The 17444-nt window shown below is 40.0% G+C and overlaps 1 protein-coding gene across 1 annotated transcript in view; it reads left to right on the forward strand.

Annotated features, from left to right (window-relative positions):
• Positions 1–2234: 2234 nt before the first annotated feature.
• Positions 2235–17444, forward strand: part of pik3c2a (phosphatidylinositol-4-phosphate 3-kinase, catalytic subunit type 2 alpha) — a 64888-nt gene continuing 49678 nt past the window's right edge. The window contains exons 1-2 of the mRNA XM_037683093.1: positions 2235–2310; positions 7859–9089. Of these exons, the coding sequence (XP_037539021.1) occupies positions 7941–9089 (1149 nt within the window). The 5' untranslated portion in view covers positions 2235–2310; positions 7859–7940. The remainder of the gene's footprint in view (positions 2311–7858; positions 9090–17444) is intronic.

Consider the following 17444-nt stretch of genomic DNA (forward strand, 5'->3'; position numbering starts at 1 on the left):
TAGATAGATAGATAGATAGATAGATAGATAGATAGATAGATAGATAGATAGATAGATAGATAGATAGATAGATAGATAGATAGATAGATAGATAGATAGATAGATAGATAGATAGATAGATAGATAGATAGATAGATAGATAGATAGATAGATAGATAGATAGATAGATAGATAGATAGATAGATAGATAGATAGATAGATAGATAGATAGATAGATAGATAGATAGATAGATAGATAGATAGATAGATAGATAGATAGATAGATAGATAGATAGATAGATAGATAGATAGATAGATAGATAGATAGATAGATAGATAGATAGATAGATAGATAGATAGATAGATAGATAGATAGATTAATTAATGATTAATTAATCGATCGATCTAATTAAAGTTTAAATAAAAAAGTTATACTCTCCGTTAGAGACAGGGTGAGAAGTTCGGTTATCCAGGAGAGACTCGGAGTAGAACCGCTGCTCCTCCATGTCGAGAGGAGCCAGTTGAGGTGGTTCGGGCATCTGGTAAGGATGGCCCCTGGGCGCCTCCCTAGAGAGGTGCTTCGGGCATGTTCAACTGGGAGGAGACCCCGGGGAAGACCCAGGACACGCTGGAGAGACTATGTCTTTCGGTTGGCCTGGGAACGCCTTGGAGTCCTCCCAGAAGAGCTGGAAGAGGCTGTGGAAAGAGATGTCTGGGCCTCCCTGCTCAAGCTGCTGCCCCCGACCCAACTTCGGTAAAAGCAGAAGATAATGGATGGATGTTTTTAAATTAAAATGTTAATGTCACATTTACATATCCAACAAAATTGCCTAATATTTAGACACACTTTAAATTTATTCTTTATTACTTTAAATTGGGATATAAAGTTTTATTTGTATTTTTCTAAAATTAAAAGGAAGACTCACAAAAACCTGCAGAGTTCAGGGTTAAAATTTATTTGGTAAAATCGATATGAATTTTCCCACCTTGTTTACATGAATGCAGTCTTTTCTTTAGCCCTAAAATGTAAAATTATTGATAAATGTTAAAAATCATTACATAATTTTTGTTTTATAAAATCGCCCCCAATGGTTGGAAAAAAACAACCTTTCATACAAATTTGAAGTGGCCCATGAGCCACCAGTTGATAATCACCGTTGCAGCAGGTTTTGCGGCTCTAGACACATTTTGTTATTAAATGAAGGGTAGAAATTGCTCTTTTGATCAACATACACAGACCATACCTTTGAAGGAAACTCAACTAAACCTAATTTATTTAATCCCGTCAAGCTGCCATTATCCTATTAAGACTTTGTATTTACCGTTTTTTGAGTGAATGTGATAACTGTTATATATGTAACGAACCTGAAACAACAGAACATTAATTTTATTTCTGTCATTCTGTGAACACATTATGGAAATCCCTTCACGATCTCCTGACCATCAAATCTATGAACATAGACTCCTTCTCTGTTCAGAATATATTATATGGATATGTATCTGAAAATAAAAAAGATGAATACTTTGTCAATAACATTATCATAATATTAAAATTCTATATACATAAATGCAGATATGGCAAGTCTAAACCATTATGGTCTGTATTCAAACAAGAACTCCAGTTATTAAAACTTTCATTAGACTGTGCAAAAAAAACCACAAGCCAAAAAGCTCTCTGATCACCTCGCTCAGATAATATAGCCCTCTGACAAATTATTTTAGTAATTATGTAGATTCTTAGATAAATAGTTAGTTGTTTAATTTACTGTACTATATTATTTGCAAAATCTCAAATAGTATTATTACCTAAATTTTAAGTTTATGATGGTTGATATGATAATTTGTTTAAGAATATATTGACCTTAGGAGGTATGATTGTAGATATTTGTGTTTATATGTATCATTGTAATTTGAGATTGTCATTTGTTGTTCTATTTGTGTTCTTTTGTTCTGTATGTTCAGTAGTTCAATAAAGTAAAAAAAAAAAAAAAAAAAAAAAAAAAAAAAAAGATATATATATATATATATATATATTTATTAAAATATATATATATATATATTTTTTTTTTTTTTTACCGTTTTTGAGCGTAAAGAAAAACAAGCGGCGTTTAATTAATGGTGAGTTTTTGTAATTGCACACTCTGTCCACACGGGGGCGCTGCTTGGTCATGTAACCGTCATCAGAGGCGGAGAAGAAACGCTGCGATCCGACCGAGTTCAACCAAAACTCCGCCGCCAACCAGCTCAACAGGAACTGACGTCTCCTCTGTGCAAGTGGATGGAAAAATGCAGCTGCAGGAAAAATGACTCCGAACACCGCACCGCTAAAAGGTGACAAACAAACCCCTTTACAGCTTTTGTCTCCGTCTAAAAAGTTGTTCTTCGCGGATGCTTGTACTTCGCTTTAGCGCGTTGGTCGTTTTCGGGCTGTTTTCCGTCCGTGAAAGCCTTCGTTTCTTCCTTGTTGTGGTTAGTGGAGATGACCAACAAGCAGTCGCCTTGAGCACTTCTTAAATTATTAAAATAGTTGTTCATAAAGCTACAAATAGCACTCGTAAAAGTCGTCCTAGTTTACATAAAGACGGCGGGATTTCAGTGTTTGCTAGATGTTCAGCTGGTTAGCAAGCTAAAGTTAGCATCAACTGAGTCAAAAGTTAAAAGTTCAAATTACGAGTTAAAAGTAGCCAGAATAGCTATTTGGAAAAGAATAGCTTAATTATTTAAAACAGTTATTTGAGTAGACATTAAATTAGACTGTTGTTTTATGTTAACGGTATAACTTTTATTTTTATTTGATAGTTGATATGAAACACGTACAACGCTGATTTGGGGTCAGGTGAACCGATGGGTTAGCTTAGTGGCTAACTCCTCAAAGTAAAAAAAAAACCCCAAAACTTTATTTCTCGTTTTTTTTTATTCATTTTTTTAAATAAATCGCCACAAAAGACAGCTGACTTTGATTAACTCTTAACTCCTTTCTTGTTATTTCAGCAGTTCCAGTAAAAACACAATGAAAAAGTGAGTCCTGTTGTGATCACATAGTTAGAAATGTTAATTTAATTAAAGAAGGGGTTCAACAGGGACAAATGAATGGCATCACTTTGTGTGGTCCACACACTGTTTATCAGTTTTATCCACTTAATTGGACCTCATTGCTGATCCTGTCAGTTTGTTTATGTCTTTTATGAAGAACCACCTTATAAATCTGTAAGTACCATAAGACTTGGTCATATATTCTTTTTTTTTTTTTCAGTTCTTGTGTTGCACTTTGATCTGCTGCACAAAGTTTTGTTTGCATCTGCACTTTTGCACAGCTCCATTATCTGCTGCTTGTTTTGTTGTTGGGTCTTGGTGTGGGGGGGAGACATCTCTGTCCACAGCCACCTCTTCCAGCTCTTCTGGGAGAACTCCAAGGTGTTTCCAGGCCAGCCAGGAGTCATAGTCTCCTCCTTGTTGGTCATGTCTGGAAGAACTCCCCAGGTGGATGTCCAGGGTGCGTCTATACTAGATGCCCGAATCACCTCAACCGACTTCTCGCAATGTAGAAGAGCAGTCAACTGAACTTTTCACCCTGTCTCCATAAGGGAAAGTCCCACTACGCTGCTGAGAAAACTCGTTTTAACTGATTGTATCCATGATCTCATATTTTCGGTCTCAGAGTTTGTGACCGTAGGTGAGGGTAGGAATGTAGACCGACTTGTAAACAGAGCGTATTGCCTTGCAGCTCAGTCCCTTCACCACAACAGACAGGCGCAGAGTATGCGATACTGCGGAAGCCCGATTAATCCGGCTGTCAATCTCATGCCCCATTCTTCTCTCTGTACTGTTTGTCAATGGAAATCCCTACGTCTTCAGTCAAACCCCATTCAGTTGAGTCTTTAACAGATTGATTTAATCAATCTTAATGAACTCCAGTTCAAACCAGAACACCAAGAAGGATAGTCACGATGCTCACTAATATTTGCAGGTTCTCAGAGTCGTTATTTACCTAAACTGAATTTAACTACTGTTCATTGTTCTCTTTGTTAAACTCGGGTCTCTCTTGTAAACGAGTCCCCGAGGCTCAGCGGGATTAACCTGTATGAATAAAGGTTGAACGAAGTGTGTAAAGACACACGCTCTTGACGTTTTAATTTAAACGTGAAAAGGTGACGGCATAAATTGAGCACAAAGCTGTTGGAGCATATTGTTTTACTTTGTGCAAAATCAATGACGCGCTGATATTTTGTCAGGGGACGAGGCGTTTCTGCAGAGACTTAACCATCAGTGACAGTGTGGATGAAAAGAACCCTATCGTTCTCTTTTCCCCCTTTGCTATTGACCAAGTCGGCACCAAGCTTCTCCTAGTCAAATGCTTAATGAATGCCTCCACATTCTCACTGCCTGCCGGTTTCTGCACAGCTGATAAGACAATCTTGGGGCCATGGTGTTAGCGTACAGCGAGGGAAGAGAGGACCCATTGGGCTGTTGAGCATGCCAAATTCCTCAGCTGCACAATAGTGTTGGGTTAGTGTGAGCCCAAGCACAGCCAGCCTTCTTCAGCACAATGGGAGGGGGGGGGGGGGGTCAGGAGAGGCTCATGATGCCTGGGGAGAGGAGGAACTCGCTCAACCCCTGAGCTGTGATTGTTCCATGAATGGTTGCTTTGAGGAGGCGCCGTGTCATTCTAGGATCTCAAAATGTTCGTGCGTTTTTGGGTAATGAAGAATAAAATATTCATTGCAAAGTCATGAAGATCAGTAAAAAAAAAAATAACTAAACAAAATCCACCCACCCCCACACCCTATTGATGAGTAATACCGTAATTTCCGGATTATAAGCCGCTACTTTTTTTTTTACATTCTTTAAACCCCGCGGCTTATACAATGCTGCGGCTAATTTATGGATTTTTGTTTTTTAACGAGCTTCCTGCCGCCAAAACATTTAGCCTCGTCACAACCCAGTGCTCGCATAGCTGCCCAATACACGTCTCTCCTGGGGAGGGGGGGGGGGGGGGGCTCGTTGCCTGCATAAATAAAGATAAAAAAAAAATAATCTGACCGATGAAATTACCAAACAGGTCACAGTGGACCAATGAAAAGGAGTGGAGGAGGGAACAAGGAGGGGGAACTTGTTCTCCTCCCTGGGGGCACAACAAATTATTGGCAGCCACTCGATATCAGTGTGGATCGTGTATTAAAGTGACACTCGAAGCTCGGTGGGAGGCTTGGATGACCGGTGGCGAGAAATCGTTTACCAAAACTGGCGGCAAGAAACTTCTGCTCCAGTCGGCCAGTGGGTGATGAGAGAGGAGCAGTTTTAAAAAATCCTCTGCAGGAGGAAGATGAAGATAGAAATCAATGACTTCCTGGTAGCCTACTGTACGTTGTGTACGTTACCAATACGTACTTAATCCAAAGTTTTAAAAAATCTCTCTATGTAAAAGTCTCGCGTTACAACATGGACACCCGCGGCTTATACACAAGTGCGGCCTATATATGAACAGAATTATTTTAATTTATTTTTTTAATGTAGTGGGTGCTGCTTATATTTTGGTGCGTTCAATAGTCCAGAAATTACAATGTGTCCTTTAAAATAAAACTAAATTGTAAAACAAATTTGTGAACTGCTGCCAACTACCATGTGTGTTTGCTTATCTACAAAAACAGCCGAAGTGACTGAAAATAGGTTTACAATTGCAACGTCCACAAAAGAGTTGTTTGGGAATTAAAATTCAGACAGTTTTGACGTATTGGTATGTATTTATCTACAGGTTTGTTGTGTGGAGTATGAAGAGACAGATAAAACGGATATGGCGCTCCACTGCCCTGCTTAATCCCAGATATTTATTCTTCAGAGTTTTATTTTTATTTTTTTGCATTTTAGCAGCAAATTGATCCCAACTAGGCCAGTCACAATAAACAGTAAATCAATTAATCGCATGATAAATGAAAATTATCGACCTCGTTTTCATTTATCAGCTTTATCGTTTCTTCGTGTCTCTCACTTTCTACTGAAGACACTGGATGACAAAAGATCCCGATGCATGCTCAATCATCCATATAGTCATATATGGATGACAAAAGGTTCAACGCCGGTGCTCTTCACTGACCCCTCCCGTTCTCTTTTCTCTTTAAAATCCATTGTAACCGTCCAAAATCGCGCCTTTGGGTCGTTAAAAGCAACAAAAATGAGAAGCTAAGCTACGAGCTAAGCTAACAAGCCAACCTTGGGAAAAAATCTCTGTCTTGTCAAAGCTTCAAAATTCACGGTTGAATCTCGTTCCTTCGTGTAAAAAGTTGTTTTTCTCTGCAAAAAGAAGCTGAGAACTTGTTTACTGATGTTTTTTTTAAAACTTTGTGTGGAAAAACGCTATGCTAAAGAGCTCAAACCACACCGAGTGCCCACCATTTTGAGAATTTAAGGAAAGGAAAGAGAGCCCATGTCACGTCAAGAGGCCTCGCTCCCATTTTTCTTACTATCCATCCTTCGGTTCAAACAATCTTATACTGCCATCCGATGGTCAAAAAAGGTACTACACACAAAAATTAAACATGTCTTCTTAAATTCAACAATAATTACTAATTATTGTTGAATTTCAAACAATATCATCGTTTATCGCAATAATTTCTGAGACAATTAATCGCCCAGTAAAATTTGTTATCGTTACAGGCCTAATCCCAACATATTTGCTTACCCACACAAACAATGTCCAGCCTAACGAAGGTCAAACGGGTGACTCGAGCTTACGTTTTGGTTTTTGGCAGGTCAATTCCGAGTGCTTCTTTTACACCGAGTATGTAATCACATTACAAAATTGCATTTCAATATTTCTAGAAAACAGCTGGAGTAAACGCTTTCCATTTGAAATTCAGATTAGTTTTTTTTATGATTGATCATATAGTTTGCTGTGAATACCTGATGCCATCTGGTAAGTTTTTCTATTGCTGTTGCCAGTCTTTACGTATTAGACAACACCCAAATTCTTAAGTTAACTTTATGCCAGTTTGATGAGTCAAGTGTCTATCTTGCCATGAATCATTTTGAGTCATTGTATGTAATCGGTGTCGGTGCCTGCCTAAACAACTGCAGGGTACACCTTGTGAAATACCTGAATAGAGGTGCTTGTTGGTGAGTTTGGTTTTACGTTGAATGAGATTCACATAATGTCTTGTTGTCAGACCCACATGATTTCAAAGCAAGCACCAGCAATTTCTGGATGTGTATATTAGATAAATGGCAGCAGATCAATGAGCAATCAGTGCTTAGCCCAACAAAGACTGGATATTTTTAACTGCAGTACTGTTGCTGTGGCTCAGCAAGTATAAAGGCGGGTTAATAATTAATTAGTTGGTGTTCAGAATATGGTTAAAGGTGCATGAGCAAGCCCTTTCAACGTCATTATTTTTCTACCAACATTTTAGATTGGCTACTTATCCTGCAGCTTAAAAAAAAAACTATCAAAAGCCCGAAAAGTGGGATTTGACTTTGGTAGCAGTACATCACACAGCGAAGACACAATTTACAAACTAAAAACCAACGCTGCAAATTATTCCCACCAGTCAACGATGGGATTTTAACAAAACGAGTGAGAAAACCCAGGTCAGGTGTGTGGTTATCATGCTGACACTGGCAGCAGCTTTAAACAGTTTTGATTTAGGTTCTGTTTATTTACACTTAGGCATTTTGTCAGTTTAGATTTTTTTTTTTTTTCAAATGTTCCAAATTACTATTGAGAACGAATGTTGATTTTATGGTAAATTTTCAGGCCGAAGCTGTAACGGCACTCTTCAAAAATCTATTTTTAACTGAAAAATGCCATTTTTTTTCTTGCTTTGTTTTCAGTCTTTCTAACCATTAGTCATTTATTCATTTTTTTTTTCTTGTATTTTCTTTTTAGGTGATTAAGTCTTAACTCCTCAACCATTTGGGCAACTCAGACTTAGAAGTGGTCCTTCTCATGGCTCCATCCACTTGACGCAATGGCCCAAACACACAGTGGTAATGGGTTCAAGCTGGATGTCCCCAAGCCAAAGGGGGCTGTGGGCAAGGAGGAAGCCCTCCGCATGGAAGAGGAGGCTTTAGCGAAATTACAAAGGGAGAAGAGACACACTCTTCCAGTTTCAACATCTTCATCTTCCTCAAAACCAGTGGTGTCTAAGTCTGCCACTATTGCTCCCAAACCACCTCCTTCCAATAACAAACCCGACAAGGACCTTATTGACTTCCCGGAGACTAAGAAACAGACAGAGCAGAACAAGTTCAGGGATATTGATGTGAATAAGCTGACCAATGAGGAGCTTGAAAAGCTTCTACTTGATGAAAACTTTGGTGTTAACAGCAAAGAGTCCAAGCCCTCGGCACTGCTGGGGTTTAACCTCAGTGCCTCTTACCCTGGAGGCCATGCCTGTAGCTCGTCTCCTTTTCAGAGCAGCCAGTGGTCTTCTGTTCTGTCCTCTGCATCTACGTCTAAAGTGTCCACTCCATCCCATCAGCCTAGCCCATTGTTCCCCTCAGCTCCATTTCCCAAACCAGGCACATTTCAAAATGGTTTCACTCCACCTATATCACCCTTTATGACCCTGCCTGCACAGCAGCCAGCCTTCATGACTTTACCTCCCATCCAGCCTGCGGCTGCCTTGGTCTTCCCACAACCAACTGTAGACCCAGAGATGGCCAAATTGTTTGACAAGATTGCCAGCACTTCAGAGTACTTGAAGAATGGCCGATCAGTCAGCACGGATGTTGATTCTTCTCAAGCGAGCCCTGCCTCTCTGGCACCCAACCCTCCACCCCAACAGCCAGCAGTGGTGGAATCATCTCACATCAGCCGCTTTGACTGGCTGGATCTGGACCCACTTACAAAGCACAAAGTGGAGAACGAGGACCCATGTTTGACGTTACAAGGAGCTGCAGAGACGGTATCAGAGGGTTCTGCCGGGGATCCTTGGGATGCAGTGCTTGAAACTAAAGGGAACAATGGTAGTAAAGAAAGCAGCCCCCCTCTGGAGGGGAAAGTTTCACATACAGTTCGCTCACAACAGAGGAGAGCATCAACTGGAGCACCTGTCACTAGGAGTCACTCACTCAACATCCCGGGGTCTTCCGCCCAGCACATCCCAAATAATCAGGTAAGGCCACACAAAGTAAAATAATAAAAAAAATAATAAACAGCTCCTAGGTTTTTTAAATCATCATGTACAGTTTTGAAGGAATGTCAGCCTTGACATTTAAGGTACTTCGTTAGTCCTCTGTCAAATATGGGTAGGGAGTACTGGGGAAAACAACAATGTCTGAGTATCTTAACCCTGCTGGTCTCCACCACCCTTTGACCTCCAGTGAAAGATGTTCCTGTACAATATTCCAGCCTTTTGCTTATGGCATTCCATGTATGCTTTGCCTGCCTGCATCTTAACTCCTGCTGTTATGGGGCAGATGTGGCTGAGTGGTTAAAGCAGTCGTCCTCCTGGGAGAGTTGGGGGTTCGATTCCATCAGCAGTCACATGTTGAAGTGTCCCTGGGCAAGACACTGAACCCCTCATTGCCTCCGATGTGTGTCCCATCGGTGTATGAATGTGATCTAAAGCACCGTTAAGTCTATAGATTCAGATTATCTTTGTGTAGATCTAGCAGAGTGCTGTATGAATGGGTAAATGAGGCACAGATTGTACTGTAAAGCACTTTGAGTATTTTGATTAGATAAAAAGGATATACAAGACAGTACATTCCTTATACCATTTATTTGCTGAGTTGTCTCAGGGGCATCTTTGCATAGTTTGTGTCTGGGTCCTGTCTGGTATGGTGGACTTTGGCTTCTCGTACTTTTGTTCTGCCATGATTAGTGCCTCTGTGCTGTCCTTCAGTCCAGCCTCCTCTAGCTACCCATTGGTAGGATTGCTGATATTATCAGTTTTCTCAATCTGATGGTGGTACATGCTATGCAGGGATTTTATCTTTCCATGGTGAATCCTTTTGTTTCTCCTCTTCCACCTTGGATTTCTGCTGCCTGAGACACTTGCTTAGCAGTTAATTATTGATGGTATTTTTCTTGATGTACTCAAGGACTATAGTGGTTTCATCCTGTATAACCTCACTAGTCTTCTGCCTCCCTCCTTTCTCTTTGGTTATAGTCACACTACAGGCCTTAATGCTCAATTCTGTTTTTTTGCGTGTGATTGTTTACATTTTACTTTAAATCCTACAGTCATCAGAATTCTGCGTGGACTTTCATTGCCCCTGTTACAATCTGCATGCAGTGCACCGAAGAAGAAGTGACGTCACACGCAGCGTGCTGCGTTTATGGGACTAAACATGGATGCTACACATGTTAGCATGTGTGTATCGATTCGGAAGTTGTTATGTAATCAAAACCGATTAGGTTATCATCTGACATTATTGTTTTGTCCCATTTATTTTTTATTTTTTTCATTTGATCATGACTCATGCCTGCCACTCTGGAGAAGCATTGCGTTTTTGGAATGCTATAGATTCTCAGTCATCTTGAACATGGCCAATATAAAAAAGAACAAAACTTGATTTCTGTTCTGTAGCTGAAGAAGTGAGGAATCCCAATATTTAAACTATAGAATCAATTTTTATTATTTAAATACTTGGATCAATCTGCATACTCCTTACCTCACTGACTTAAAAGTCGGATGAAATGCAACATTACCGTTCAGACTGAAGTCGCTTTGAAAAACATCGGCTATGCATTTGATTAAATACCACACATTCAATTTATTTATATAGCACCAAGTCACAACAGAAGTAATCTCAAGGCGCTGAACAGAAACAGAGTACTGAATACATGAAAAAGCCAATTAATCAAAGTTATCTATCTAAGGAAGCCAGCAGATTATGTTGAATCTTCACGTCGTAGCGGTCTTCCATACTGAGCAGCACAAAGGCGGCAGTGGAAAGGAAAAACTCCCTTTTGTCAGGATGAAACCTCCAGCAAAACCAGGCTCAGGACGAGTGGCCATCTGCTTCGACGGGCTGGGATTTGAGAGGACAGGAAGTAGAAACAACACAGAATGTGAGGTCCAGTTGTACTTTCAATTGGAAGAAATACAAAAAAAAAACTTGTTAAGGCTTCTAATATATGACAAAGACTTTGGGTCAGATTAGAAAAAAAATTCCTAAAACTTTGTAAGACTGTTGTAAACAAATATCTGACATTGATTAGACTGCTTTTGCCTGAAGTGTGAATGTAGCCTTAGTGTACAGTCTCAGGGTGCTGGACTTGGGGTGAAATCCTCTTATGAGGAGCTTTTTGTGTTTTTGTGTCAGCGGCTTCTGTCTTCTTTTTTTGGCCAGGCTGTTATACCAGCTGAGTACCTGATGACTGGCCTGTATCTGTGTTGATGGCTTGGACTTTGTTCTTGCCATTCAACTTGGCTCTGGTTGTGGCTGACTTCTTTACGGCCTCGTTACGCTGCCCATTTGCTGCTGCTGATGCTTGGGTAACCTCTAGGTGTAGAAAAATTTTCAGTCAAAACTTCTTTTTTTCTGCTTTAATCCTCAGGACTATTTAATCTCATGTAGGTTTTTTTTTTTTGTTGGGATTCTCGCGGGAACGTTTTACATTGAGTCGCGTGCAGACTGCGTTCTTACAGTCTATGGTTGAAAGTGTGACTCTAGGAGTTTGAGGCTACTTTCTACTAGCTGCTAGCTAGCTGTTGTGCAACTAATTCATGTGTAAGTGCAAATGTATGGACGGTTTTCTGGACAATGTCTTTGTGAATGAAGGCAGAACTGGAGATTAAGACACAATTGAGCCTCATGCTATGAATGTATTCAGTAGATGTATTTTGTTGCATGTTTCCAACCAAATAACTGCACTTGTACATACAACTAGTGAACCAGAGAGCACTGGATATCACTTAATGCTCAATACACAGACAAAAACTCAACTTGAAGGTGTCTCATTAAGTTACTCGCACGATATGCTTTGTTGTAATGCGGCAGCCACTCCCAACAGTCACTTGTTTATTCTTTTTAATTTTAAATTTAATTCAGGGTGGCATTAAAAAGGTCTATGCATGCTGTTATTGGCATGGTATCAGCCGATATTAGCGATAAAGTTAAATACGCACGTCGGCCATTCCATCAAAATAACTCACCGATATAAAAGGCGCAGTTTAAAAATATATATTATATATTTATGTAGTGTTACATCATGTTCACCCCCCTTTTTGGCATCTGCATTTGGTAGCAGGCCAAACTGACAAAGACCGTGCAGAATAATGTAGTACTTTAATTCCACAGCAGAGAAAGCTATGTAGTCTCTTTAAGTAGGTCTAGGAAAAAAAAATATTTGTATCGGTTATCGGCCAAATAAGTTTTAACATATCGGATATCGGCTAAAAATCCAATATTGTGTATCCCTACTTAAGTCTTAACTTTGACTTGCTGAAAACTGCAAGTACCCTGGTATGTACACACAATTTGTCACTTTCAGTACCTTTTGACTTTGCTCTCTTATAAAAGGATGTTTCCTTGATGTCTCTATAATTTCCCCCTATAAACAGTTTTTGATTATTTTACCGTATCAGAAGAGTGATCTAATTTTCAGAAATAAATATTGCAGTGCTTTGGACAAATGGTTTGTGATATTGTTGCCTTTTGTTTTCTACTAAAACTGAGCAACCATCTGTCATTTCGCTCTGAGCTGAGGAGGCAAGCTGAGCATCACAGCCATGCCAAGGCCCAACAGCATAGTAGAAATTTGTGAACAAATACCTTCCCCTTGTGCTCAGCGTCTGACAGTAAGTTTATCAACATGTATTTACTTTTTGTGAGGCTACATAAACAGCTAGAGCAAATAAAGACCAGTTGGACCCTTTTATGAATTAATTAGAACAAAGCACAAGAAAGAGGTGATGAAAACTGTTTTTTCTGTGAGCGCTGCTCGTCATTACAAAGTCTTGATAAGCTGTTTGTTCTGCCATTTCATTCTTTTTTTATTCCTCTGTCAGCCCACTTCCTGTTCATTGTGTTTAGATGTTTCATGGCTAAACAATCGGACTCTGTGGCCTGTTTCTTACACCAACAGCACTTTTTTTGTTTTCAGGGTTTCTAAAAACTAGAAAACCAAAATAAAATGGCACAGTCAGATTATAATGTTTGGAAATAAACAGTTTCAGGAGACTGAAGCAGGAACACAAACATGGATGTGTATTGGTCTGTGCAAACTTGTAGTTTTCCTCTTATCGGTGGCAACATGTCCAGTCCGTACACCCCAACGTGCGCTACAGGGCTGAGGAATGTCTTTTTTTTCTTAAGAGGATGAAACGTATTTGTTTACTCATGCCTCTTGTATCTATGATCAAACACATGTTTGATAGTGAAACTACTGTGTTTTGTGATATGAGCCTTTCTGGCTCTGCATTGTTCATGTTTGTCCCTCCACATACTCACTGTATTCTCCATCTTTCATGTCTGGAGTGTTTGTATGTGGGAGGTCATGATGTGTGTGCTTTCTTGCTCCCATGGTTTCATCTGGTGGCGCCTATGTTGTTATAAACAGGAACAGGTCTGTACAGGTCCCCTGTGCCTGCAGCAGTGACTGAATAGCCTTATGAGTTATCATTGTAACCCTGCTCTAATGCACGTTTAGGGGAATGAAGTGTCTTAAATTCACTAAAGATTTTATCTATGGCATGTCACACTTCAACAGCTGGGACTCGATCCTCTGATGTAGGCAAATAAGTCTACTCTTGTTTGCATAATTTTCCTGCTATACAAATTTTGCATTTTGACAGGAGACGCGCGCATAATAAACTTACAAAAAACTTTGACAATTTCATGAAGTACGACTATTAAAATGTGATTTTATCACTAACTTTGCCATAAAATCTAAGAGCTTTTGACTCTGAAAGATAAAAAAAATAGTAATACAATTTTTGTTTCTCAGTTTTAACAATAAAATTTTAATATCGGAGAACAAGATGCCCAAATAGTAAGATGGAGCGGGAGGTGGATCGACGGATTGGGACCTCATCCTCGGTAATGAGGGCATTGCTTCGGTCAGTTGTGGTGAAGATGGAGCAGAGTTGAAATGACAAAGCTCCCAATTTCCTGGTCTGTTTACGTTCTGACCCTCACCTATGGTCTTGAGGTTTGGATCATGACCAAAAGAACGAGATCCTGGATACAAGCAGCCAAAATGGGCTTCTTCATAGGGTGGCTGGGCTCACCCTTAGAGATGGGGTGAGGAGCCCCATCATCGGAGTAGAGCCGTTGCTCCTCCACATTGAAAGGAGTCATTTGAGGAGGTTCGGGGCTCTGATTAAGATGCCTCCTGTACGCCTCCTTTTAGAGGTTTTCTGGGTACATCCCACTGGTAGGACGCCACAGGGAAGACCCAGAAGTTGTTGTAGGGATGGTGTATCTTCTCTGGCCTTGGATCTCGTAGGGGTCCCTCAGAGCGAGCTGGAAAGTGTCGCTAGGGAGATGGATGGATGGAGAAAGTATTAAAGTTTGTTCTAGATATCAATTAGGAAACGATCTTTTCAAAGTGCCAGTACTACTACGTTAATGTGCTTAAAGATAAATTATTCCCCTCTTAAGACCTGTCACCTTGACCTTTTTAATACAGTTAGACTTTGGTTTCAACACTTAAAAACAAATCAGTTCTTACTCTTTTTATTTTCCATGTCCCTATGTAAGGACACTAATACTTTACCAATTTGTAAAAACATGTTTGTAAATAAAGACTGTGTTGCTTTTTAAAGTTCACCCTGGTTTGGGGAAATGCCACAGTACTGATCCAAGCTTCAGACACCTCCTTAAAGTTTCACCATCACTGCAGTATACTGTAAATGTCTTGCTTACGCTGAACTTTCTTGAAATACTGAATAATTCAGTATCATGTGCAGTCAGCATTACGTTGCATTTTCCTATTTAATAGACAATATCTATTCTGTGTTGACTGTCTGTATGGCCAAGTGTTAACTTGAACTTACTGAGCTTATATGTGGAAAGAATATGAACTGTGAGATAAGGTCTTATGACATTAAGGTGCACGTATGGGCTCCAAGCTAATGTATTTACCCGTTCACGTCTTCTGAATCCATCTCCCACCTAATTTTTACCATCCTTTTTTGTTTTCAAATTTGTCTTGTGTGGGATATTTGCATCTTTCCTACTTTTTTCTGCCTTTTATCCTTAACTTTTCAACAGTCCTGCTTTTTTATTCACTTGGCTCTTAAAATACAAAGTTACATATTGACATGATGTACATTTCTTGTTTGATAGTACTAACGTCTTTGCCTTTGGAAGCTGAGCTATGAGTTGGCGATGATCTGTAGTCAAACAACTTTAACTTCGGTGCAGCTGTCACGCATCGCTGCTTGACTTCAGAACCAGTCGACGGCTCACCAGCGCTTGTTTAAACCTCGCTCTCACCGTTTGCACAGTGTCCCTGAAAGTTCATGCTTCTCGTCTCATCATGTCTGGTTTATGAGATGGGTTCATATTACTCACTGTCAACTGAAGAGCGTTGCTTCACCTGATACACAAATTCTTTAAATCGACGAATATGAAATTTCAAACCGAATTTGTTGGTTTAAATGTTTATTTAGTGTCAAATCAACACTCAAATTACAATTTCTTCCAGTTTTCAGTAATGTAAACATGACTAGAACTAGAGCTAGGCGATACGGGCCAAAATTTATATCTCGATATTTTAAGATACATCGCGATATACAATATACATCTCGATATTTTTTTCTTTCCATAAAGTAATAACAAAAATATATTTCCGAGTAAAAGTTTTGTCCCAGTTGTCACACAGCCACATTTATTAACAACAGCTGTAACTGTACAAAATAAATGCCTAAAAAATAAACAATAGTTTTTTTAGACATCTATTTACATATATTAAATAATAATCCTCTTCAGCTGGGGGCAGCTATGGTTGAGAGGCTAGAGCAGTCGTCCTCCAGTGGGAGAGTTGGGGGTTTGATTCCACCAGCAGTCGCATGCTGAAGTGTTCCTGAGTGAGACACTGAACCCATTGCCTCCGATGTGTGTCCCATCGGTGTATGACTGTGATAAAGCTCTGATTATTCTTTGTAGAGATCTAGTAGAGTGTATGAATGGGTAAATGAGAGCACAGATTGTGTTGTAAAGAGCTTTGAGGATCTTGGTCAGATAGAAAGGTGCTGTATAAGCACAGTTCATTCCGCTGCGCCACCTTCACGTTGATGTGCGAACTGCGGTAGTGAGCTTCCACTCGAAACTGTGAAGCTGCAGGCCCGACAGACCTGACTCCTTCCCTGATACGAACCACGGCTCAGAACTCATTCAGCCGTGCTGTGCCTTTTAGAGGAACAGCGAGAGGTAGCGCAACATTAATAAATCAGCAGCTTTATCATATAGCTAAGACACGGTCCCGTCTCAGCTGTGGAACAGGACAGCTAAAGCGTTAGCCGTCTTGTTAGCCGCTAAGGACCGTGTCTTAGCTATATGATAAAGCTGCTGATTTATTAATGTCACGCTACCTCTCGCTGTTCCTCTAAAAGGCACAGCACGGCTGAATGAGTTCTGAACCGTGGTTTGTTTCAGGGAAAGAGTCAGGTCTGTCGGGCCTGCAGCTTCACACACGCTCAGCTCGTGTTTACTTCTGCTAAACGTCTCCTCTACTGCCCGCCCACCTCCTGGAGAAGCAGGGGGGAGCGCGGCTGAGGGCTGTGTGTTTGTGTTCAAGGAGGGAGAAGGAGGGGGGCGAATGGGAGAAAGAAGACGGCAGGAGGATTTCCAAGTATAAAACTATATCGTTTTATATCGAGATAGTCTCAACTTATATTACTTATATTGCAAAAAAATAAATTATATTGATACTTTTAAAAATATCGATACATCGCCCAATTCTAACTAGAACCAGTTTAAGTGAGATGAGATTCTGAGTAGTGGCGTCCTCTCACACTTGGAGCATGTGTGTTCCTGTTTGTTCTTGCACTTAAATAACCTGCAGGCTGATATTTATCTGAGATGGCTTTAAAAAAAAAGAATTTTAAATCTCGCCGTGTGCATTCAAGTGTTTGTGTGAGAATGCACAAGAGAAACTGAAACTCACAGTAGGTCTGCGGGCACTGTAGAGTTTATTTTACATTGTTATCAGATCTTTTCTCTTCCCCCCGCAGACTTTAGGCTTTCAGAATCTTTTTCACGTCTCACACTTCAAACTCTGCTTCACTTTTCTCTTATCACCATCTAATTATAACCTGTGCACAAGTGTGAAACACTTCACAATACTCAAAGCTCATGAAGTTTTCTTCCACTTGACAAATGTGACATTGTTAGATGTTGCAGCCGTTTAAAGATGTGACGCTGATTCTTGACAAATGTGTGATTCACCTGGCAAAATACCATACTGGCTCTTAAACTTTGACCTTGTTTACACACGGGCAGAAAACAGAAGTGTTGCGCGAGATAGGAGGCGATAAAAAAACAATAATAATCACAATAAAATGAATGTTAAG

Source organism: Nematolebias whitei, chromosome 10 (assembly GCF_014905685.2).
Source record: "Nematolebias whitei isolate Nwh7 chromosome 10, NemWhi1, whole genome shotgun sequence".
Taxonomy (NCBI): domain Eukaryota; kingdom Metazoa; phylum Chordata; class Actinopteri; order Cyprinodontiformes; family Rivulidae; genus Nematolebias; species Nematolebias whitei.